This window comes from Magnolia sinica, chromosome 19, assembly GCF_029962835.1.
Source record: "Magnolia sinica isolate HGM2019 chromosome 19, MsV1, whole genome shotgun sequence".
Lineage (NCBI taxonomy): Eukaryota > Viridiplantae > Streptophyta > Magnoliopsida > Magnoliales > Magnoliaceae > Magnolia > Magnolia sinica.
In genome coordinates this window covers 13,826,805-13,853,848 of record NC_080591.1, presented here as the reverse complement: position 1 = coordinate 13,853,848, position 27,044 = coordinate 13,826,805, and the positions used below count along the sequence as shown (strand labels likewise).

At 37.9% G+C, this 27,044-nt stretch overlaps 1 protein-coding gene across 2 annotated transcripts; it reads left to right on the top strand.

The window, feature by feature from the left end:
- Positions 1-4,120: 4,120 nt before the first annotated feature.
- Positions 4,121-23,532, top strand: LOC131234477 (magnesium transporter MRS2-F-like). 2 transcript variants are annotated; one of them, XM_058231388.1, is made up of 6 exons: positions 4,122-4,611; positions 11,096-11,377; positions 16,191-16,319; positions 19,652-19,797; positions 20,499-20,634; positions 23,023-23,532. In XM_058231388.1, exons 1-6 carry the CDS (start codon positions 4,222-4,224, stop codon positions 23,299-23,301), a joined length of 1,362 nt encoding a protein of 453 aa, XP_058087371.1. In that variant the 5' UTR covers positions 4,122-4,221; the 3' UTR covers positions 23,302-23,532. The 2 variants fall into 2 exon arrangements, with proteins under 2 accessions (XP_058087372.1, XP_058087371.1); XM_058231389.1 differs by lacking the exon at positions 16,191-16,319 and having other exon boundaries at positions 4,121-4,611.
- The last annotated feature ends 3,512 nt before the right edge of the window (positions 23,533-27,044 follow it).

The window sequence follows — 27,044 nt, the reverse complement described above, 5'->3', positions numbered from 1 at the left end:
GGCGTTACAGTTTTAAAACACAATCTCAAATGGGAGTGAGTAATTAACTTAGTGGTTCCATTTTCTATATTACACATACTATCAATACAAGTAAGCATAGGCAATGATAACATTTCCAAACAAATAATTCCTAATTTAATTATATAAATGCATAGATAACATGATGATATGTGCAATAGCTGGCCTGCAGTACAACCCAACATTGTTTACAATGATGATGAAGCACAACAGTCATAAATTATACATACCAATGCTATTGCTAGCAAGGAAATCAACATATGCGAAATGGCCGGCATGAAGCACTGTAAGACCCGTGACCCCGAAATCTGGTTTGTACACTGGATAGCCGTTGACTATAGGTCCATTGGCCTCGAGAATGTTTTGACTTGATCATAATGTTGTTCTGTTATCAAGCCGCAAGCCGTATTTCAAGCCGATGTCCGAATTTAAGATATGGACTTAAAAGTAAACAATCTGAGAAATGACAATTATATCCTTATTTTATCTGGCAGAGCCCCACCATCGAGTTTTTAAAATCCGTTAGGTCAGAGAGCCTAGCCGTTGTAACCGTAGGCGAGTTATGGAGTTAATAGCGAAAATGGCATATCAATAGGACACCCGGAGTGTAAGTTATGCATAGATATGTACATGTATACTTTGAGAAAATATACTTAAATGACCTCGATGTTTTTAAATCCCTTGGAATACGTTAGTTCTAACTACTTAAATAACATTATTATATTGCTACTATACACTTAAACTTTTCAAAATCATCACAAAACATCCCATAACCCTTTGAAACCAATTTCAAGTCCACACATATGAAAACCCTCTTGCAGGATTTTATTTTTCAGCACTCTTTCTTGTTGACTGTGAAGTTGAGAAGAAGAAGAAGAAGATGCATTCAGAAATCCTCCTTGTGGAGCCCTGCTTATGGGACTTAGGATGTGATAGTTGGAAGTCCCAAAATCGGAGTTCTACGGAGGCTGTCAACCAAAATTTAGTGTCCCGTAATCATGGATTACCAACACTAGATTTATGATCGTGACAAGCACAACCCGATAATGTAATGATATGCATAATTAGCCAAGTAATTATTTTTTTTCCAGTTCAAACAATAAGTTAGCGAAGCTAAGATACCACTGTCATATCTCAGGTCTTTACTGGGACCACATGGCTCGTTGCGGTATTAGGCGGCTTCTCACCAATGTCCCTTGATCCAAATTTGAATTCATCACCCAATAGTCTATATAACTTAATCAGATTGATAGTATGACTCATTGCGAAGGACATTCACAATTAGGGTGAAGGTCATCACCCAAGCTCCAAATGTGGAGAAGACATGTCATGTAAACCATTAATAACATGGTAGGATTGTGACATTCATTGATGATACTCGGTAGTCACTACGAGGATGCTCATCACCTAATTTTTACCAACATAATGAGCTCGTCACTCAATTTTTGCCTATGTGGTAAGTACGTCATCCCAGCATAGGCCGACAACTCGAACACGATGTCTCATACCACCATACTCAGCCCTCGAATCTTGTCAGACCGTAATGCGCTAATAGTTATAAATGAACTTCATTCGCTAGTAACAGGATATCCCAGATTCTGTATTGTGTCATACAATCACCAAACATAAAGACGATCAAGCTAGGCACTAGACTGATCTAATTGACCAATGGATACTCTGGACAAACCGATATTAGGTGTAAGCATCATATGTAATTCTAACTATTGTCGATTGCTCATATTTTCGAAGGAGATGCGGCTGACAGCATTTGTTTGGTATAAAACAAGGGTATTTTTCACCCGTGAAAAGCTATCGCTGGGGCTTTTTTTTTTGTTAGTGAGCTTAAAATGGGGAACAGATTGGCTACTCCTCCTGACACCGGCCAATGACTGGTGGTCGGTGCTCCATGGGCCCCACCATGATGTATGCGTTTCATCCATGCTGTCCATCTAATTTTATAGATCATTTTACAGTATGAGACCAAAAATGAGGTATATCCCAATCTCAAGTGGACCACATTACAGGAAAGAGTGTTGAATGAGCGTCGACCATTAAAAATATTTTGAGGGCCATAAAAGCTTTGGATCAAGCTGATTTTTGTTTTTTCCCTTCATCTGGGCCTGTATGACCTAATCAACAGATTGGATATCAAATAAACAGTACAGTGGGCCTTAGGAGAATTTTAATGGTGGATATCCAATCACTATTGTTTTCATGTGGTGTGGACCACCTGAGATTTATATACCTCTAATTTTTGGGATCAAGACTTAAAATGATCTTTAAAAATGGATGAATGGAATGGACGAAACACATACATCATGGTAGGGCTTACAGAGCACCGACTACCAGCCACGGGGTTGGTGGTAGGGGGAGTAGCCACTTCGTTTCCCTTAAAATGGTTCGGGCCATAAATGGACACGGATTTCATGCTAAAGCCTTTTGTAGGAAGTTCCTGCGCTGGGAACGCAGTTGGGGCCCACTGTGACATTCGTGAGGAATCCACTCCGTCCATCCATTTTGTGAGTTAATATCAGGAGATTAGACCAAAATCGAACAGGATCTTAGACTCAAGTAGGCCATATGAAAGAAAAAGGTAGTCAGGGAAATTCCTACAGTTGAACCATCCCTGGGTACGCCAGTGCTGTTCACGTGCCATTCATACCATTACTAGCGTCATTCCTACCGGGATGAACTGAAAACATAAATATTAGCATGATTCAAAACTTCCGTGGCCCTACGAATATTTCAACTGTGAACCCCACCATGGTATATTTGTTTCATCCATGCTGTCCATCTAATTTTACAAATCATTTTACACGATGAGAACAAAAATAAGGTATATCCCAATCTCAAGTGGACCACATTACAGGAAAGAGTGTTGAATGAGCGTCGATCATTAAAAACATTTTGGGGGCCATAAAAGCTTTGGATAAAGCTGATTTTTGTTTTTTCCCTTCATTTGGGCTTGTATGACCTAATCAACAGATTGGATATCAAATAAACAGTACAGGGGGCCTTAGTATAATTTTAATGGTGGATATCCAATTACTATTGTTTTCATCTGGTGTGAAACACCTGAGATTTATATACCTCTAATTTTTGGAATCAAGACTTAAAATGATCTTTCAAAATGGATAAACGAAACGGCTGAAACACATATATCATGGTAGGGCTCACAGAGCACCGACTACCAGCTAGGGGGCTGGTGGCAGGGGTAGTAGCCAATCCGTTTCCCTTAAAATGGTTCCGGGCCATAAATACGAAATTTCTCTCTTACACGCTGCCTGAAACAGATGTTTCAGAGGATTCCGGTCCACCTCCAACGGCGATAGTCCCTACAGACTGTTGAGTTTGGAAAGGTTAATTCACTGATCCAGACCGTTGAAAAGATGGGGCCTGCCATGGACGGGGATGCCTAAAAAAATCGTCCCTGATCGAATGCTACAGCCCTTCTAAAGTTGTCACTCAAAGACATGTTAAGAAGCCAAAGATCGGCTTGATGTGAGCCTCCAATCAGGCAAAAAATTTATTCTATCATCTACTCATGAAGATTTATCAGATCAACGGTCTGGATCACCGAAATCTGATCGTTCAGTTCCACCTTCAAAAACTGAAAACACGATCACCCTATGCATGTCCTCGGGCCGAGGGGCTGGAAATAAGAATCCTACGCGACACGAGTGTTTACGTAGTGCCTAAAACAATCAAGTACTTGGGGTTCATCATGTGATATATACAAAATCCAATCCGTCTATCAGGTTTTATTCTCTATTTTATGTCTTCGGTAAAAAATTAGGATATATATACAACTCATATTGGCTACACCAGAAGGAACAACGAGGATGGTGTGCCAACGGTTTATGTGCTGGCCCACTATTTTACATTGTTCCCATTGGTGTGGCCCACATGACATTTTAATCGTTCTTATCCTATATGGTTTCGTTAAAAATGGTGGTGCTCACATGATGGACGGAGTAGATTTTACATAAACAACATGGTGGACCCCACAGAGCTTAGGTGTTTCACGCGCTGTACTGTATATGCGATTCGGATCCCGGGCCGAGTATCATTATAACTCCTCTTAACGGCCAGCCTAGCAATTTGGCGGCAAACCGTTTCTACTTCTTCTTCTTCTCTCTCTCAGGCTGGAAGAATAGAAACTTTAGGAATCGAATCCCAAGAAAACCCTAGAAATTCCAAAGCATGAGGCCTTCTTCAAGAATCTCATCCGAAGAAGATCTCAGCCGCATTCCGTTCATTCCACCGCACCAGGCCCGGCGGAAAGGTGCTGGGACCCGCACATGGCTCGTTGTCACGGACTCTGGGCAATCGTACCTGGAGAATGTCGGGAAGCATTCGATCATGCGCAGGACGGGCCTCCCGGCCCGGGATCTTAGGGTCCTGGATCCGATGCTCTCGTACCCATCGACGATCCTTGGGAGGGAAAGGGCGATCGTCATCAGTTTGGAGCACATCAAGGCGATCATCACAGCGAAGGAGGTCCTCGTACTCAACTCGAAGGATCCGATGGTCGCTCCTTTCATTCAAGATCTTCAGCATCGCATCTTGAATTCTCATGGTGTGGGGCAGTCGGTAATCTTCGTCAAATGCCTTTTCTTTTACTCTTTGTTTTATTATTATTATTGGGAATGCTGCTGATGGGAGATAATCTGGACCATTTGATTTTGGTGGGATATCATGCGCGTGGGCCCTCGTCTGAAAATCAAGGCGATCGAATTATTTTGTTGTTTCTATGATGCTCTGCAAATGGTCGGTCTAAACCATAGTTTAAAAACTCGAAAATCAACTTTGTTGAGTTTAGTCGACTTTGTGTGAGTCAGCCTTTAAATGCTCAAAAGACTTATTATTTTGAAATATTTAATATGAAAAATCATTATTAATTAGGAAAAATAGTAGACATTAAAAAAAAAAAAAATGTAAACCCCCAAAGGGGAAGCAAATAGATCAAATAAAAGAAGAAGGAGAATGTAGGAAAGGACCCAACAATCCTCTAGCTGAATGTTAGAGATTGCGAATGCAAGACCATGAGTAAGCTCAACAGTCCTCTAGTCTTAAACTAGAGATCACTTCCCCCCTTCAACAACCGGTGTTTGAAGTATCGGTATCACTACAAGTTTCGTTGGCCGGAGATACGGAAACAATATCGATGTAATTTTCAGCGAAACTTCAAGAGATGTTAAAATACATATATTTGCATATTTAAGAATAAAAAAATTTGCAAAAAGAATGTATGCACAATAAGTTTTCATTTAATAGGGGCCTAAAAGCATGTGCCGTCGTAAGAAACAGTCTAACCATCCCATCCATCCCATCTAAGCATCCAATCATCCATCTAACCTTCCATCCAAACATCCATCGACATTGGAAAATAATGATATTTTGCCAAGAAATCATCAACAACTAGAAAGGAAATGAAAGATTGTGGTCTCGATATTGCGCATGTTGCGATAACAATAATATGGAGATATTATCAATATTATTAGAGACAAATTAAACACTGAATACAACCATGCTCATAAAAAATTTTGAAATAGAATTTTTTTTAATAAACATTTTTTTTTTTATTGTGATATCTTTATGTTGGCAATATTATTGAAATATCGCTGATACACTTGTGATATAAGCGTCACCTAGAATTTACACAGTTGAAAATATTGGCGATATCGATACACCTGTGATATAAGCGACACCTGGAATTTACACAATTGAAAATATTGGCGATATCGACACGTTGGCGACACTTAATGATACATTGCTTATATCTATAATTTTTTATACCACTGGTGCCATCAATATCTCTACCAATATTATTGGTAGCTCCAAGCTGGAGATAATGATAATATCGAAGATATTTCGATAATATCGGAGATAATTCGAGCAATGATCCATACATAGATACATCCATGATCCATCCATCCATCCACGCATGCATATACATGCATACAAACATGCATTTCATCATAAAACCATTCACCCATAGAAAAATTTTGAAATGGAATTTTTTTTAATAAAAATTTTTTGGTGATATTATTGAAATATCGTCAATGCATTGGCGATACAAGCAATACCTAGAATTTACAAAGTAAAAAAACATGGGCGATACATTGGCAATACTTAGCGATACATCGGCGATATATTGCTGATACATGGAGTTTCTGATAGTGCCTGTATTGTCGGTATTGCCGAGCTTGCAATACTAATAATATCAATGATATTATCCATAATATCGTCAATACTTGGAACACTAAGTGTGTATAATGTCTTTAAGAAAGTTAATGCCTTTCTTATTTCCCTTACAGGAATGGTTTTGGCCATCGGTTGAAAACCAAAAGCTAAACCTGACTGAAAAGTCCGCCAACTTGGGTTTAGCCAAAGGTTTAAGGACTTAATCATTAATAATGATTCTTAAAATAGAATGTGTTATAAATGCAGAATTTAATAAAAAGATGAAAATCTAGGAAACTTGACTTGAGTTGGTCAAGTTTTTACTCCACTTGAAAGCTCAATAAATGAATTTTCTCATCAAGTTGACTCGATCAAGTTTGAGTTAACTTGTTGAGTTTAAACTATGGTTATAGCTTATTAGCATTGTGGAAATATAGTTCTCCTTTCCAAATGTGTGGCCCATGACCAAAGAACCATAATTCTACCAAACTCAAGTCAAATAAGTTTAATTGATCATTGTTCAAAGTTAAACCCCCGAAGCATACATATCACCGTTCCGAATTAACCCCCTAAAGCATACATACATACATTAGGGGGTCAAGTTGAAATGGTTAGGTTGAGTCGAGGGTCAACCCAAGCCCAACCCAACCTCAAGAGGAGTCGGCCCAAGCCCTAGCCCAACCCAACCTTAAGAGGAATCAGCCCTAGACCCAACCCAAACCAAGGTATTGAATACTCAACGCTATCAAAATTTGGGGTGGATCAGGTTAGTACCTGCAACTAAAATGAAGCATCTAACCATCAAATTGATATCATTAAAAGAACACACGTAATTACTGAAATAACATTAGCAAAACAAACTCATACAATCACCACTCATAAACAAATAAACTTAAAGAAATGGGCTTAGTGGATCTCACATCTATGAAATGGTGGACTCCACGGAGCTTAGATGTTGTTTGTATTGCGTAAAATAGGTTATGGATGATTTTGACCTTTCTATCAGAGTCATGACTCATGAATATTCAATGAAGAGCATCTAATGTGAGGTGGTGGAACAATTGTGAGAGATGCCGATAGACGACATGAATGTCGAAGATCAGTGTGACTCATCAAGTAGTGCACCATGCAAACATGCTATGGACCAAAAATAATAATGATCCGTTGATCATGTAGGTCAAACTTGCATGAACCCTATTTTCTATCTAGGCAATGGTTTTATTTTTTAGTCACATATTAGTCATGAGATATATTCCAATGCTCTCATTATGTTCAACAGTCATTTCATGGGCTACCATGCAACACATCACACTGATCTATAAATCTTAACAACTGATCAATAACATTTAATATTGATGGCCAAGATCTTTTACACAAAAATAGGCCCAATTAACTATTCAATCCATGTATATGTTAGGGCCCATCATGGTTTATGATTGTGAAGGATCAATTTTTTAGGCAATCCTAACCATTGCATCCATGGCTTAGAAAAAGGATGGCTACAAAAAATAAGGCAAAATGGGTTTGACCATTCGTGTAGTTTGATTTTCACATAGTAGTCCATGGAATATGTTCTAGACTTGATGGACATTTTCGATCTATCCATTGAACTTCCACATAACCCAGTGCAACTACGAGCACTGTAACTTATATGCTTGGAGAGCACTAGAGTGTTTCTCATTAGTCACAATTCAAATATTTTATGCATATAAGGTTGGGCTTGGGTTGATTTGGGTTGCCCGAGGCTTTGAACCAGTCGGGTTGAGGATTTTCAACCCAAGCCCAACCCAACCTCAACCCAACACCAATCAAAGTTCAAGTTGAGCTAATCGGGTTCAAGTTGGCCCAAGTTCCACACCTAACATATAGCTACACATGCATGTGAATCAGACAAAGTTGCAATCCAAAATTGTGTTTTAATTCCTTGTATGTGACTCTGTGCATACTATCATCAATGGAATATATGGATGCTAATTGCATGTTTCTAGGTATTTCTCATTTAAGTACACTCGTAGTCAATACATGACGGGATGTTGGCAACTCATTAGAAATTGAACTTTGATCAATAGTAGCGAAGATTATTCTTTATTTTTGTTGACTTGCTTAACTATTGTTTCCACTCATTGATCTCATATGCAACATGTTTCCAATGTAAATAATGACAATTTTCATATATTTGCACCAACAACAGTAGATTTATTTCTTGTAAGTGCTTTTAATTGTAGGATTGAGAAAGTTAATAGTTTTGGATTTTAATATAGTTCGTTTGATGATATTGTAGATTAAGGGGTTGTTTGGATTCACAGAAACATAAATTGAGGAAACGCCATTTCCAAGAAAGTGGCATTTCTGTTATTTATTTTTGTAACTTTCTTAGAAATACCATTTCCATTCCCTCTCACTTCCTAAAAAATGCACCTTTACACAATGTACGAAATATCGGTATTAAATATGTATCGGTTATCGTTAAAGGTGTACACGAGTCGAACTGAGTCAAGCTTTACACAACTCGACTCGGCTCGGCCACTAGTTGATCCCAACTCGAACTTGTCTCGGCTTGGTCCTCGAGCTTGACTGGCTAGCTCGGCTCGGCTCGGCTTGGTCAACATCTCGGGCCAGTTCGAGTCGAATTCACCTATGCAGCATTTTCACAAACACATGGATTGCACCTTCAAATTCTCACTGTTGGTTTTACAAGTATTTCATCAAACACCTTGTAAGCAACATCAAAATCAAGAAAAAAAAGGGTCTTTGTTTCATATACATACCTTCTTTGCCACCAACCCACACTTCGTTGAGTCATTTCATCAAACACTTGGTGAGCAACATCAATATCAAAGTAACCGAATCACCGAACTGGTTCGATCCAAGTTTGATTTGAGTTGGGGTTTGATCCGAGTCGAGTCGAGCTCGGGCAAGCGCGAACTCGGTTCGAAATTTTTTTGAGCTCAAAAAATCAACTCAACTCGGCTTGAACTCAATTTCGAACCAAGTCGAATTGAGCCTTTTAGAGTTGAGTCAAGTGAGGTAACTGAGCTAACTCGGTTCGTGTACAACCCTAGTTATCGTATGGGATATATCGTTTGTATCGGGTAATTTATCACACATTTTGGGAAACATTGGGAAATTTGTTGAATTTTTCAATGAAACTTCTGGGATTGTTAAAAAAGACCTTAATACACATTTTTCTTTAAAATGACCTTAAGAACACTTTTAAATCATAACATTTCAAAAAAGAAGTGCAATTAATAGGTTTCCTTTGTATATGGTCCTAAGCTATGCATTGTCTGATTGAACTAATGTAACTATATTCAAATTGAATGCATAACATTTTGAGTGTGTGTGATGATCATTTCATCAAAACACTCCTAAATACTTCAAAATTAGTCTCAATTGATAGTTGTTGAAGGAAAATTTCTATAAAAAATAAATATGAAGAACATGAAGAACATGAAGAACTAATGGATATCGAAATCAAAGCTCCAACTCCATGATTCATGCAAAACATGAAGAATCAATGGATTCGTAACCATTTAACACTGATTTAACATAATTTCAACAAAAAAAGGGATCGGAAAGTAAAAATGCTCACCGGATCAAACATTTGGGATATATCAGTATTACCTATGTGTTTCATATCACATAGGTGGGATACAAGATATATCGTGGGATGTATCGGTCAATATTGTCAATATTTAAAACCAATGCCTTTACTTTTCCTCGCCCATACTTAAGAAACACCATTTCCAAGTAACTGAAGGAAATGAGAGGAAATGATCCTTCTCTTTATAAAGTGCCCCACATTGTAGTCACATGTGCCACCACCCATCTTCTAGTGCCCCACATGTGCAATCATCCATCTTCAAGTGCCCCACGTGTGCTAATATGCCACCATCCATCTTAAAGTTCCACACTCACCAATATGCCACTACCTGCTTGTTAGTGTCCCACGTGTCCATGTGCCATACACCCCAATGTGCCACGTGCAACACGTGCCAGTTCCACCCTCATCTTCAATGCCCCACATGTGCCAATGTGCCAAATGTGCTAATGAGCCACATGTACCACATGGTCACCATCCATCTTTTAAGCACTTCACATGCATGATATGTGCTATTATGCAACACGTGCAACATGTGCCACGAACCACCTTTAAGTGTCCTGCATGTGTGCCACATGTGCCACAATCCATCTTAAAGCACCATAGATGTGTGCCATGGTGCCACATGCATGACATGTACAATTGCCCATCTTCAAGTGCTCCACGAGTCAATGTATCCACATGCTCCAACTGCAACATGTGCCACCCTTGTCTTCATACACCCCACATGTGCAATGTACTGCTGTTCCACATGTGCCACACGTGCCACCACCGATCTTTATGTGTTCCACATATGCTACACGTGCCAACATGTCACATTGGCAACATGTGCTACCATCCATCGTCCAACAGCCCATGTGTGCCAATATCCTACATGTGTCAATGCATCAGATGTGACCATCCGACATGTGCCATAATCTATCTTGAACGTACATGTGTTACCTTCTCTCTTCAAGTAAAGTTTCATGAAAATTTTCTTTTCTTCAAACAATAGATTTGGAAATGGATGAAATTTTTTTAAGAAAATGTTGTTGAAAAACAATCAAGGGAAAATGCCTTCTTTCTCACCATTTTCTATTAATGGCATTTCCCAAGAAACACCATTTCCTCATTTTCTTTTTCCACGAATCCAAACAGGCCCTAATCCATTGATGGGGAGAGATTAATCTTGTTGAACCAAGACTTTTTTTTTCCTTAAAATATCATATGTTTGAAACGAAATCAGCTTCTTGCTTTAGTAACTTGTTAACATTGTTTTGAATTATGGGCTGATTAATTTTTTGTGTAAAGGGAATTGAGAATGATGATACTGAAATGGAGGATAGGATCAAAGCTGCATGGGGCTCGCCCTCATTTCATGCACGTCATGAGTCGGTGAGATCTTCTAGCACAGGAGTTTCTCAACAGTTTAATGCCTCCCCAAAGACCTCTAGGATGATGCCTGAAGCAAAAGAAAGCAGTCCCTGGTCCACATTGGATATGCACATAGTTGGGGGTCCCAAGGTGTTACCTTTTGAGTTTAGAGTACTTGAAGTTTGTCTTGAATCCACTTGCAGAAGCCTTGAAATTGAGGTATGTGTTTTACATTTAGTCATTCTTCACAATATCTTAAAAATATGACTCATTTAGTTTCATCATAATGTAGGTATCCCATCCAAAAGTTCTTATCTTCTATTACTTATTGGTATGTGATAACAAACCAATTGTAAGGCAGTGTTTTGAAAGATGGATTGTAAAATTGCAAGAGGGTTGAAATTGTTAATTTTTGCAATCACAAATTGTAAAATCATAGGATTTTTTTCAATGGCGATGATTATTATTGCCGGACTGAAGCCAAAAGAGTGCAACGAACAAAAAGAAAAGAGATACAAAAAATAGAAAAACTATCATATAGCTTTAAAAGCTAATGCCCATTTTGATATATTCGCTTTAGTCCTTTTGAAAACATCCAATACCTGGCTTTTTATTTCAAAAACACATGTTGTTCCTCTCCTCCCATATTACCCAAATACCAGCCACCAAGGTAATCTTCCACACTTCTCTCCCTGCCTTCCCAATGCCACCACCATGCCAAACTTAGGAAAAAAATTTCAATAGAACCTGGCAATACCCACAAGATAGCAAACTTTGCGAAGAACTCATGCCAAAGTTCTCTTGCAAAAGGGCAATGTAGAAATAGATGGTCCATTGATTCTTCATTTTGCATGCACATTAAACATACATTCGGCAAGATCATATGACATTTTTGAAGATTATCGGCCGTTAGAACCTTGTTCCTTCCCACCAACTATGCCAAGGCCACCACTTTGGGGGAGCTTTATAATGCCATACAAACTATGTGTGACTAATTTGATTTCCTGATGAAGACCCAAATGAACTTGTAAAACAATTTGACGGAGAATTTTCTAGATTTCTTTTTCATCCAGACCATAGAATTCCACTCACCCACCACTGGTGCTATAAGGTGAAGCCTATCCAACAACTTTATCATCTCTTTAATTTCTTCTTTCAATAGATTTCTTCCACACAAAGGGGGCCCAAATCACATCATTTTTTTTACAATGAGTAACATTGAGCAACTAAAATGTTCAATTCCATCGAAACTCTGGCCAATTTTGGGAAAATCCTTCTTGAAGAGGCTCGCTTCTTGTCCAAACATCTTCCCAAAATCGAATGCTACTCCCAAAGAAACGCCGACACCCTCCTTGAATTTCTACCTTAGGTTTGCTATCACTTTCCAATCCCTCAAGGCTTTATAAAGAGTGGACTTTCTTATCCGTATACCTCCTTCCTCTACTCCATATTTCTTTACCATAACCTGTCTCCATAGATGATTTTCCTCCCCACCAAGTCACCATAACCATTTTCCCAAAAGCGTCATAGTAATCATATCCAAGCTTCTAATCCCAGCTCCATATTCATGAAAAGGCTTGCATACCTCCTCCCAATTCATCAAATGAAATTTATGCATTTCTTTAGCTCCTTTCCATAAGAAGTATCTTATGCATTTATCCAAGTGATTAAGAACTGACTTTGGGTAGCTGAACAACGACATATAATAGATCGAAATGTTAGACATTGTTGCCTTTATCAACGATAACCTACCTCCTAGAGGCAAATGTCTTCTTTTCCAACTTAATAGCTTCCATTCGAATCCTGCCACTACCTTATCCCACAAGATTTTAGTCCTCTTGCCTATACACAGTGGCCAGCCTAAATATGTTAAAGAAAAAGACCCGGCCGACATGCAAAGACTCTAGCAAACTCATGTAACTCCTCTTTGGATAAATGGATTCCCAATAATTACTTTTGTTAATATTCACTCTCAAACCAGAAACTGCCTAAAAAACAAGAGACTATCTTCCTTAAATTGTCCACCTTGATCACATCCACATCGCAAAATAATTCATGTCATCTGCATACTACAGGTGAGAAACCTGAAATACTGATCTATTCACCCTAAAGCCTTCTATAAGATTTTATTCTACACCTCTTTGTAGCATTTGACTAGCCTCCATCATTATTACAAGTAAATATGGAGACAACGGGTCTCCTCGTCTTAAACCCCTCGAAGTTGAGAAATAGCCCCTTGGAGATCCATTAACCAGTATTGAAAACTTGGCTGACTTGACACATACCTGTATCCACCTTCTTCATTTCTGACCACATCCCAAACATTCTAATATGTAATTAAGAAAATCCTAGTCCACATAGTCGTATGTCTTTTCTACATCCAATTTGTAAACCACTGCCTTTTTCTTTTCTCTGTGATGAGAATCAATCACTTCATGCTCAATTAATACGCAATCCACAATCTGCCTGTCTGCCACAAAAGCTCCTTGTGATTTGGAAGTAACCCCACTCAACACTTGCTGAAATCTTGAAGCCAATGTCTTTGCTAGTATTTTATACTGACTTCCTGATAAACTGATGGGCCGAAAATCTCGCAAACTCTCCACCCCTTCTTTTTTTGGAATCAAAGCTAAAACGTTGCACCCAATTCAGTCGTTGTTTTTCCCATGTTATGGAACTTGTTAAAGAAAGCAATGCGATCATATTTCAACATTTCCCAAAACTCTTGACAAAAAAAAAAAAAAAAAAATATTAGAAAACCATCTAGACCTGGAGCCTTATCCTTTATTAAATCAAGTTGACTCTGTGTTAAATGTCTGTGTGTGTGTGTGTGTGTGTGTGTGTTTTGCTAACGTCCCCACCTTCATGGGGATGTTAGCAACATCCTTGAACCTTTTAAATAGCACACGGAGTGACCTATTATCGATCTGAACCATTCATTCATTCATACAGCTAGGTGCAAGCCATGGTGCAAGAATCATGGCAATCAGATGATCCTAACCCTTTGAATGGGGCCAATTTGTTGCAACCATCCTTTGTTTATGAACCATAAATCACATGGTTAGAATCATCAAATCAAAGTGTCACTCTAGAATTATAAGAAATACATATTGGGATCTATCTACTAGATGTTTCAAGATGATGATTGGACATATTTTGTTTCTCCAGTCATTTTTTAGTGTCCACTTTCATGCTATGGAATGGATGCTTACGGTTTGGATCAACAATAGGTTACCCCCTGCCCTTTAAAAGGTTAGTGTGAGTGTGATCGACAATAGGTCACTGTGTGTGCCATTTAAAAGGTTTGGGGATGTTGCTAACGTGTGTAATACATTGGATATGAAGACCATAATCATTTCTTTCTGTCTTCTGTACTGAAAATGTTGAAACCAATATGCTCTTTTTGTTGGGCCAGGAGAAAATGAGTTTTGCAAAATATATTAAACTTACAAAAAGGGCCTTCCACAATAACAAATTGATTGAAACAATAGCAAATGGCATGGTGCGAATATGATTGTACTTATCAAGGTAGCTTTGTCCAACCTACTAGTTCACTGTGTTCATCAATAATAATTTTATTAATGAAATCAAGATGTCCAAACAAGTTCGTCTAGAGCAGCAACTACTGGCAAAAGAGATTTCATTATCAAATGTCAAGTGGTTTTCAGATGGAGAGTGCAGTTAACAATTGAGAGTTCTAGGTTTCGATAAAAGGGATGAGATAGAGAAAAGAGAAAGATTGAAGGAAAGAGGCGGCTGATCATGAGAGCAAACCACAACATTTATTTATTGAAAAGATAGAAATATATAATCTTTTATTAAATCATTGAATGAAGTTTAAGCTGTGGCCCAAAAGGGTCTACTGATCAAATCCACGGCATTCTAGCTACCTCATTGTTTGTGTGATTGAATTCCACATTAGTGCCTGCTAAATTGGGCAGTGCCAAGCATTACACCAACCAACTGGTCTAGTTGGTACAAGTTTACAAGTTTATTATAGAGGTTATCTTATACCAATTGTGACATGTTGTTTTGTGCAACCATTGTTCGAAGTATCCTTGATATTATCGAAATATCCCCGATATTATCCATATCTCTAGCTTGGCGATATTGATAACACTTGTAGCGATACCGATAACACTGGCAGTATCAGAAATTCCAAGTATCGACGTTGTATCACTAAGTATCACCAGTATTTTTTACTGTGTAAATTCCAGGCATTGCTTGTATCGCTAGTGTATCGGCGATATTTCAATAATATCGCCAATGTATTAAAATCATCAAAAATATGTTTATTAAAAAAAAAAAAAATCATTTCAAATTTTTTGTGGGCGTATGGTTGTATACAATGTTCAAATTCTCAACAATAATATCGATAATATCGCGATATTATTGTTATCGCAACATGGGCAATATCGAGACAATATTCTTTCATTTTCTTTCCCGTTGTCGACGATTTCTCGGTGAAATATCGTGTGTTGTCAATATTCTGAAATATTGTGGATGTTTGGATTGTAGGTTGGATGGTTCGTTGGATAGATGGGATGGTTGGACCGATTTTTTACAACAACACATGCTTTTAGGCCCCCATTAAATGGAAACTTATTATATATGCATTCTTTTTGCAATTTTTTATTCTTAAATATGCAAATATGTGTATTTTAGTCTCCCGAAGTTTCACTCAAAAATCCCACCGTTTTCCCTGTGTTTCCTTGCATTTCCGGTCATCTGCGATGTTATTGGCGATACCGATATTGTTTCCATATCCCCGGCCAACGAAACTTGTAGCGATTCTGATACTTCGAACACTGTGTGCAACTAGGCAGCACAGATTTGAAACATTTCCATCATATCTAACTATCACTACTAATCTATTTTTTGACATCTCCTTTAGCTATTTTATGCTGAGAGATTGTTTATTGCCTTTTGTATTTCACTGGTCGTGAAGCTTTTATGCAATCTCCATTTCTGTTTGGCTCCAGATCTTCTTTACATCTGTTTCTAAACTGTACATTCCTTACATTTATACTAGACTTCTACATTGGAGCTAGAGGCGTATCCAGCTTTGGATGAATTGACCTCTAAAATCAGCACCCTTACACTCGAACGTGTGAGACAGATAAAGAGTTGTCTAGTTGCGATATCTGGACGTGTGCAGAAGGTAATAATGACGATCTGTTGGCTGTAGTCACTACCTCAAAAAATGGCTAAAGTTGCATAAAACTTGATGAATTGATAATTCAAAATAATCTTGTTTGTGCCATGAATATTTTGATTGATGAAGCATATGGTTAATGAATGAAGTTCTTATTTGTGGATTTTTTATGAACTACTGAAGCATGTATTCATATTTCTATATATTTTTTTTTACTTGAAATCTTTGGTCAGTTATGCAGTTCTTTCTGTTTTCAGGTTTTTCAGTTTGATCCATTTAGTTTTTGTGGCCTTTCGCCCAAAATGTACAGATGGGTAAACAGTTTGAAATAGAGGAAAATAACAGAAGAGTTATCAATCAAATGCACTAGATGAAAATCAAAATTGTCTTAATGTTCAAAGTTTTGATTTGTAAAATATCTTATTTTCCACATTTAGTTATTTTTATTGTTTTATGAGAAGATCAAAAACTACCTTCCACTTGCCACTGGACATGGGGTTCAATTTGATCCAACTATTCTCTCATGATTTATGATTAGATAGTAAATTGAAACATCATCTTTATATCTCAAAAGGATTATAGAAATCTGTCGCCGAAAGTTAGTACCATAGCTTTTGGTCTTGCAGGTTGAATAAGTGGGGGTGAGTGGAGATCAGTGTTCAATGATCCAAACATTTGATATAATGGGCCCTACAGTGATGGAAAATGAAAGCATTTGATATTATGGGCTCTGCAGTAGATGGTCCGTGGACAAAACCCCCTTGGATTCGAAGAAACCCAACTCTTCAATAACAAGTGGCCAACAAATAGATGACTAAGAGAGAAAGAGAGGGTTCACATTCAACTAAGAAAAAGGCCAAATTGTATACAGCTAGGATCCTTCAGTCTGGTGGATCGTTGATGCATCAGCCATCCACTGGGAGGTCTGTCGTACCAATGGTTTGGATCACTCAACCAATTGCCCTACTCATAGAAATCTAAAATCTGAACAATATTGTGCAACCTTTTGGCCCAAGCATTGTATTGTTTTCACCATCATCTTAGCCATTCTCCTAGCAATTTCAGATTATCTTTTATACGGTAGATTAGCAAAAATTTTACGATCAGCTGCCCATCAACCTCCGTCTTTTACCCAGACTTTGGAACTGACCATGGAAGTGGCTCACATTAGCAACACCCGCATGCTGACATGATCCTGCCTAGTACTAACCCCAGCCCAACTACTAATACATGCACACCACAATGGTCAATCTAGCAAAGAAGGGTCATGGACTTGTCAAACATGCACTGAGCACAAGCCAAAGACAGCGGCGGCAATGAGTCAGGATCAGCTTGAGCCCAATTCATTTAGTAAACAGGCAAAAGAATTTCGGCCCAATCCCAACCCAGATTATCCATAGGCCCAACCCAACCCATTGTATTGCAGTCAGGCCAGGCTCGAACTGGACCAAACTGGATTATGGATTTGCAGCACCTGTTGTGGTAGAAGTGATAATGAAGCCTTATAACTTTTGAGGGTCGAACAATGAAATTTCTATACTACAATTTGTTTCAGGTTCCATGTTAATATTTGTTTCAGGTTCTATGTTGAGATGGGTTATCTGGCCCATGCCCATAGATAACATATGTGGGCTCGGGTCAGGTAGGGTTCAACCTGAGCTTGAACCATTTACTTAAATGGGCTGCATTTTTATGGCCCAAGCCCAACCCACTTATTTAGAATGGCTCTCAAATCTGGTTCAGAAGTGGGTCGAGCATTTGACCAGTGGACCAACCTGACCCGACACAAATTCTTCAGCATTGAGAGTTCAGTAACTGGTCAATTAATTAATTTTTGTAGTGAGTGGTGGGACCGAGTTGGCATGTGAGTGGTATCAATGTGAGCCTCTACTTGGCATATACCAAGAGCTTGGATGAAGAGGAAGGCAGATGTACGATGGGCAGGCAGTCTTAAAACTTTTGCCTTCCTACCATTTAAAAGCTGACTTGATATTGGTGGGACAAAGGCTAAGATGATGATATGTAGTAGGACAAATCCATCTTGAATTTAGGGAAGGTTCTAACCTACTCACGATGTCTTTATTGCATAAAGAAAAATGATCACATTTATAATGGCAACAAAAATCCATTGTACATACTGACAAAATATCAAGAGAAAGAAAAGAGTGAGCGCATAGAGGTATTTCTAGCCCCAGCTGCCCCAAATGCACCTCTACACATTGACCAAGGTTACCCAGATCACAGGTTACTTTCTTACATGGTACAGGAATGGGTATGTGGTAAGTAACTTCCACTAATTTATGGTATGTTAGAGGTAGGATCAAGTGGGTCATTCCATACATAATACCAAGTATAGGCAATATAGTTGTATATACAAATCAATTTTGTAATTTATATCTATAATGATGAAAATATTATTATTGTAGATCCCACATGCATAATAGTTTGGTAGTTTGGTAGTTTGGTATTCCCAATATTGCATGAATCAAAGTATAATTTCTACATTCTTAATAAAATTTACATTACAATTTGATTTACTATAAGAGTGGAGAATCATAATTTTCAGTTGGTAAAAATAGTGATCCAGATCATAACTGACTCATAACGAGGATTATGTGATTCAGAATAGAAAATATAAAGGAGTTGACGATCTTGGTAACATTGATGCACGCAAGTACAAACGTGGCACGAGTATGGGCATTCGACCCATCTGTCAGTGAGAAAAATAGAAGCAATCAATATTTAGGCTTCACACCACAGGTGCACAAGTTAGATCTTGATGTCATAATATTCCACTCCAAGTTTTACATGTATGAGCCATTTTCCATATGCATCACAGCTCGTGTTTGAGATTTTTGTGGACCTTACCAAACACAATTTATGTGGAGATGTATTCCATCTGCTGTTTGGCAAAGCACTGTGGAAGAATGGAACAATATCTGGACTACCTGTAGCAAATGTGTGCCAACTCCAGTTAAAAACTGAGTCAAAACTCAACAGGATTAGATTTCCATCCCTTTTTAACTTTGCTAACAGTATAATGCCTCCATGCCTAATTTCGCTCCACCAATGGTGGTTTGTTTTCCATGTGGACCAGAACAATGCATAGTCCTATACACCTAACAATAAATATTAGCATTTCACTTTCTTTTTTTTCTTTTCTTTTCTTTTTTTGGCTTACTGGAGTTTCTCTTTCAACAAAATTTGGTTCTCTCAATGGAAGGACTAAGGAGTTTGTGGCTTTGAAATTCCAATTTCTAGCCTATTATTCTTTTTTTCCCTTTTGCTTTCAAGAATATCAGCACTCTCATTTCTTCTAATTTTAATTTGTTCTTCAGGTGAGAGATGAAATTGAACATTTATTAGATGATGATATGGATATGGCTGAGATGTATTTGACAGATAAGCTTGCTCAGCAATCATTAAGTGACGCCTCCTCAAGAGATGAATTAGATATTGGTGCATTTGAATTAGGTAATGAGAGGTGAGTTTGTCATGACATATGGTGCATAGATATTTGATTTGATTTTTTTGAGTTGTCATTTACAATGTTTACCCATATGTTCCTTTATTGAAGTATTAATTGCAAAATTGTCTTTCATGCATACTAGTTTCTTTCTTTCTTTCTTTTTTTATGCCTGCCACAGAAATAGTTAAACTCATCAGTCATCAAGCATAGTAAATTGCAAGATTACCACCAATGAATGTACAATACCCTTATGTAGACCACTTATCATGTAAATTGCTAGCACAATCAGCATTGGAATAACCGGAGAGATGGAGATGACCATGCGGTTGAAACAATAATCCTCCTCTGTTAAACCCATGTGACGATCTTGATGTTCTAATACCAAGATGAAATATTAAAACCTTTGAAAGAATGAAAGAAAAAGGAAGAGGAAGAGGAAAAAAGAGGAGAATGCGGAGATGAAAATGTGAATGCTCTCTCTTGTCTCCTCCTTATTTTATTAGAAAGTCTAATCACAGGAAAATGTCAGAAATACCCCCAACTACAAGGATATTCCATTCTCACACATGTACACATACTTACTCATACACCCAAAATACGCTTACATCTCAACATCATGAATGTTTGCTATCTTATGGCTGCATTTCTTAGTTCAGCTCCTCCAACTTCACTCAGTGTGTTTGTTTGTTCTTTGTTTGGTATTCTTCTACCTCTAGGGATGAAGATACTAAGAGCAAATCCAGAAGCTTTAATGAAAGCTCACGTGGTTTTAAACCTGATATTGAGGAGTTGGAGATGCTTTTAGAAGCCTACTTTGTGCAGATCGATGGTACCTTACAAAAACTATCCACGGTACGTGGTGCTTCCTATTTATTTATCATTGCCCAGACTCTACTATTTGGAAAAAGAAATTCTCAGGGTCTGATTGAGCATCTTATTAAATAACTTCATAAAGAATCAGTTTATGTAGTGATTTTTTGCTATCCATGCCTGTGCTAGGCACATGGCAAGGGAAGCTATTGTGTTTCTTTTCTTCAATCCAATTGTTATTGCAATCACCTCTCCTCATAATGCTTTGATTTTTAGGTATGTACATGTCATGGATACTAAGCATTGTCTCCAGGTCCAAAACTGAGGCTTGAATGGCTATTGTTAACCATGGTGAGATCGAGTCATCAACCATCTCATGTATGACATGTATACTGAGCATTTTCTCCAGCTCCAAAACCGAGGTTTGAATGGCTATTTTTAACCATGGTGAGATCGAGTCATCAACCGTTTCATGTAGTGGCCTTGGTATGAATATATTTACTCCAAATCAACATTAACTAGAAAAAACTTAGATTGTATTCTATGATGATGGTTGTCTTCATCTTAGACTTTCTCCCAGAAATTTGGGATTGGCTTTTAAATGGTAGATTGATAGTATTTTTATGATTGGTTGCCCGGCAAAAATCAATCTTCCTCTTTTGCCCAATGATGCAATCGAAATATAAACATCCACACTCTAAATATTAGTTCACGTTACAGCTTAATCAATGCTGAGGGTATAAATTTATTTATTTTTTGGTGCTGAGCGTATAAAAACATAATTTCAGATTGGTAAAAAATGACTAACCAGATTACAAATGACTCATAATCCAGTTCGTGCCATTAGCAACAGAAAACATAAGGATGTTGGCAACTTATGTAACATTTGGTATTGACCCACATGTTCCCTCCCCTTCAGACTTTTAAGCAAGTTAAAACTTTTTCCTTTGATGTGAGGTATAGCCCATGGAAACCCATTGGAATCCTGCTCTATCACCCGATAAACAATTAGGTCTGAGTGCAATCATTGGATTGCCCAATCTATAATCTGGTATGGACTGAGCTGTCTGACCAGCCTTCCATTGCCATTTCAAGCATCAACTCTTCATCATGGAGGACTGTTTATGTAAACAGGTAGTTTATTTTTCTTCTGAGAAAGTTCGTGTTTGGATTATTATTTCTGTGTGAAGTTTTGAGAGAAAACTCTGCTTCAGGATGAAACAGGAATTATATTATCCTTGAGCTAAGGATATGAATTGCATACTCAATTTTTCAGTTGTACTAGTGGGGTGGTATCCATGGTTCAGCAACCCAGTCTGTTTTACTAATGGACCCCACATGGGATGGGCCTCATCCTGTGATGTAAACATTGTTGATCCAGATTTTGAAAGGGACGTATCCGGGAATTAATAGTTTGTTTCAGGTTATTTTTGTAATTTGTCTATTCAGGACTTGTTTGGAATTTTAGTTATTAGGTAGGAGTATTAGAGTCAAATGAGTGCAGTAAATATGGTCATGTATAGAAAAACTCAGCACCTTGAAAGTCTAAAAATTGCTAGGAAATTGCATGCATTAGTAACTTCCCTGTTTGGAACTTAGTTTATAGATGTGGGGCCCATGGTTGATTTATCAAGCCAGATTGACTAGCAGCCCCCATCATTGATGGACGATTCCTCCAAAGCTCCCAAATTGGAAGATCCTAGCCATTGATTCTTTGGCCTTTCCTCTACTGAATGTGGTTTGTTTGTTCATTTCTTTTTAAGCCTGTATTTTTGTGCTAACAACAGGAAGGTTAGAGTTACCAATTGAGAGTACATTCTAGGAATGGTCCATCCATGATGGGAGCCATCAGATCAATGGCTTGGATAGACCAACCATGGGCCCACATCTCTACCATCCAAATTCCAAACAGGGGAGTCCTCTATTAGGAATGAACTGGGAATTCGTTCCCATGACTAAAATACCCCTGAATTTCATTACAATGATACAACCCCTCATTAAATCAATCGTAACTCGCTCAATTTAATAGAATTACATGACCTTGGACTTGTTTAAAAGCTAACTAAATACTCTTTCAAATGGAACCAGTTTCATAGGACGTCGTTTATGACCCAAAAACTGACAAAAATAAAGATACTGTAAGTTGTCGCCCTAGCCCTTTTGATTTCTTCTCTTTTGGCCTACATCGTATTGTATCACTGCTGATACTTGAACTTTTTCTTTCGACAAGAAATGTTAGGTCCCCAACAACTATGCTAATATGATTTTAAGCACCCTATAAATGACATTCTTGGCTACAAGAATTTTCTTAAAGTTCATTGATCTGAACATTTTCCACCTTTCAAGCTATTTGAGTTCATCATTTTCATCTTATTCTCCGGCACCGATTCTAATGATGGTTCTGATTCTTTCTTTTTTGTTTATGCAAAGATGAGAGAGTATGTGGATGACACAGAGGATTATATCAACATCATGTTGGATGACAAACAGAATCAGCTACTACAGATGGGAGTGAAGCTCAGCACTGGGAACCTGGTATTCAATGCGGGCATTGTCGTGGTGGGTATATTTGGCATGAACATCCATATTAGTCTGTTTGATACAGGCCCCAGGCAATTCTGGGAGGCTACTCTCGGTACCACATTAGGTTGTGTGGTTTTATATGTCATGGCGCTTGGATGGGGCAAGACAAAAGGACTGTTTGCTTGAAGAAAATCTTGCTGCTCAATTGCTGGTTGGAGGCAGTCTTTCTCCCTTTTAAGTAGACTAGGGATGAAAGTAGGTGTATGTTACATGGACGTAAATAAATTTCATTGTCTAACAAAAAAGGAAATGATTTTGTTGATTCTACTTGCAAATAGCTGATCACAGTTGTTAATCTGTTTTTTTACTGAATTGATGGGTTATGGTTATAAAATCGCAACAATTGGACAACTCCGGTGGTTCGTTTGTATTGGTTTTGTTGGCTGGTATGTTATTCTATTGATGTTTGAGATGGTAGAGACACCCATTGTTTTTGTTTCTTCAATGTGGTCTGTTCATTCGTGATCCCACTCAGTCAACACCATGGAAGGAAGTATGAAGTCTCTAAAAATTCTCAGATTCAAGATCCTAGCCCACAATCTTTCAACTTCTTTCGGATGTACATGGACTGATTTTTACTATTGATCCATAACTAGATTGAATTCAGTGTAGTTGAATGTAAATCATAATTTTCATTTTTGCTATAATAGTGCCTGATTTTTTCATGATCTTAGACTGTTGCTCCGTTGGGACATACCATGGATGTCCCATATTTTCACCTACAACGCAATCCCTGCCTCTCGACATGTCACCTGCAATTGCAATGGAGTACATGAATACAACAAGGCTCTGTATTAAACTGCATAAAGGTCTACGATTAGTGGTAAGGATTTGAAGAGAGTTTTGGGGGGCATTTTTTTTTAATGAATCCAATTGAACAAGGTTACAGATGGTTGAACCATTGTCTCTAGTTACTGAAAGTGGAAATTAATTTATTTTATTATTATTATTATTATTATTATTATATTTATTTTTTTGCATTGGATCAGTCGTTTACTTGCAGCAACTGTCCACTCATTCAATGAAACAAACTAAATCTTTAACATTTGTAGATAAAGGAACTTAGAGATAAAAGCAACTTGCAAGCAACATTTGTTGACATTAATATAGGTTACTAAACTGAAAGAGTCATGCATAGTGTCTAACATCAGGAAAAAATATTAGTCTTAAACCAAACACATGAGAAACCTGATGGGGTGAAAATGAAATCTCTAAAAAAAAATTGCCTTCCAAAAATAAAAAATTGTCATTAAAAAAATCTCTAATCGCTGTATTTCACGATTGGTCTGCATTTAGTATAGACATGAAAACTTCATATTGTCAAAACCCACAGAAAATGCACTTTGAGAAATGAACGAGGAACACGTGTGACAGATAGCATATCTTCCACGAAACCTGTGTGGGTGTTAAATTTTAACCATTTGTATATCTTATATCTCCATTTGTGTTTCCAACCTGATGCTAAACATTCAGCAGGCTTAATCCATCATGGACTGGCCCACTCATCATGTGCGTAAGGAAAACGGACACTTGAGCAGAATTGACTAATTGTATATATTAAACATGAGTTTTTATTAAACACCCGAAGCATGGATGGCTTCTGGCCATATCGTTAGCCCCTTTTTTTAAAAATAAAATAAAATAAAATTATTTATTAATGGCTCTCATGCACATGAGTGACTTAGTGTGTTGCCAAAAACATCCACTTTGACCTCTTTTTATAAAAATCTTTAACATGGCTCATCTTTCTTATTTGGAAAAATGTATACAAGAGCTGCATATGGTTGTCCATCTACCCTCGACAATGGTGTTTGAAAAACAACCATAGTACAGAGTGTATCCATAAAATCCTATCCAAATAGGCCTTAGGTGGATAAAATTGTTTAGAACAACCTATCTCAGCAAACCTTTGATAGGATTGTGCTTCAATCAAGTGGTATGAATCATATTATAAGATTGTCTAATCATTAATGTAGACCATCCATCTTGTGGTTCTCACAGCTTGAAAATGAATGATTCGAATTTATGCATACGGTAGCAAATGGATCCATAAATTGAGCCTTTACTGCACACTCCACTTAAAAAACAAACAAACAAACACTTTTGACAGATGATTCTCAACCATCATTAATGGGGAAACAGACAGTACAAAACAGTCTAATTATTGGTCTAGACCATCCATTATATGGGTCCCATCCTTGATCATCACCCATCATTGTAGAAAACCACTTTTTTTTAGGGGATCTTAACCATCCATTCAGTGGTTAGGAAAGTGGATGGCCATATTGATGGTACTACAGAAATTTGCTCATTGATGTAGTAGACCATCCATCATAGTGGGTGCCACCTTTGATTGCCATCACCGTAAAAACTTCTTCTTTTTGGATGATCTCACAACTGCCCATTCAATGGTTAGGGAAATGGACCGCCTATATTTATAATACTACAAATGGTTCCATCATTGATATAGACAGTCCATCATGTACTCCCATACTTGATTGCCCATCACTTTTAAGAATCACCTTTACTAATGATCCTAACCTTCAATGGTAATTCATCATTGGGCCAGGCCTAGATTTGCCCTAACACTGGGTCTATATTTCACAGGCTGAGTCCTCATGCCAAGTTGGGGGCCCTGGGACACGGATTAGGTGATTTTGCCCATACCAACTCCAGTAGTGGTGTGATTATGTCTTAGGCGCTGTGGAGCTTACCATGATGTATTTGTTTTATATCCACACTGTCCATCCGTTTTTCCAGCTCATTTTAGTATCCGAAACAGAAAATGAGGTAAATCTGAAGCTCAAGTGGACCACACACTGGAAGCAGTGGTGATTGACCGCCCACTATTAGAAATTTAGCGGGGGCACAAAAGTTTTGGATCAAGCTGATATGTACGTTTTCCCTTCATCCAGGTCTGTGACCTTATCAACAGGTCGGATTTAAAATAAACATTATGGTGGACCTTAGAAAGGTTTCAATGATGTGTGTCATTATCTCCACCGTTCCTGTGGTGTGGTCCACCTGAGCTTCGGATCTGCTTTATTTTTGTCTTAAGTTCTTAAAAGGATCTAAAAAAAACAGTTGAATGGTGTGGATATAAAACATATACATCACGGTGGCCCCACAGCGCCTAACACTACCACTGGGGAAGCAGATTGTGTACAGGGCTACCATGGATGTATTTGTTGCCCATCCGTTTTTTTAGATCATGTAAGGGCATAAACCTAAAATTGAAGCATATACAAATCTTAAGTGGACCATAGATCACATGAAACAATGGGGATACGTCCACCATTAAAACCTTTCCAAGGCCCTCAGTTATGTTTATTTGTCATCTAACCTCTTCATAAGGTCACAAATATACCAGTGGAGGGAAAAAAACATCGGCTTCATTTAAAACTTGTTGACCTCAAGAAAATTTCAACAGTAGGTGTTCAAATCACACTGTTTCCTATGGTGTAGTCCACTTGAGCTTTGGATATGCTTTAATTTTAGTCCAAAATGATTGGAAAAAAATAAGTGGACAGCTTATTATATTCATTAGTTTGTGGGCTGAATTTTGCATTGGTTGTGTTATTATAGACATAAGGGTACACATGATAGAGCTATCATATATCAATCCGGACCGCACATTCCCGAACGGCCCATGTTTCGGAAATCATGCCCATCAGATACTTCAGGAGCTCATTTTCATTCATTTTAAAAGCACCTATGGTTGACCATTAACAAATTTTGTTTCTACTGTCGCTTTGACGTGCACTGATCATATCGTCTAGTATTATCTTATCACTGTGCATCTTTAAGTAATTTCCATCTTGAGTTAGGGTCCACTAGATGAATGGCTCTGATTGCTACATTATCCGCCA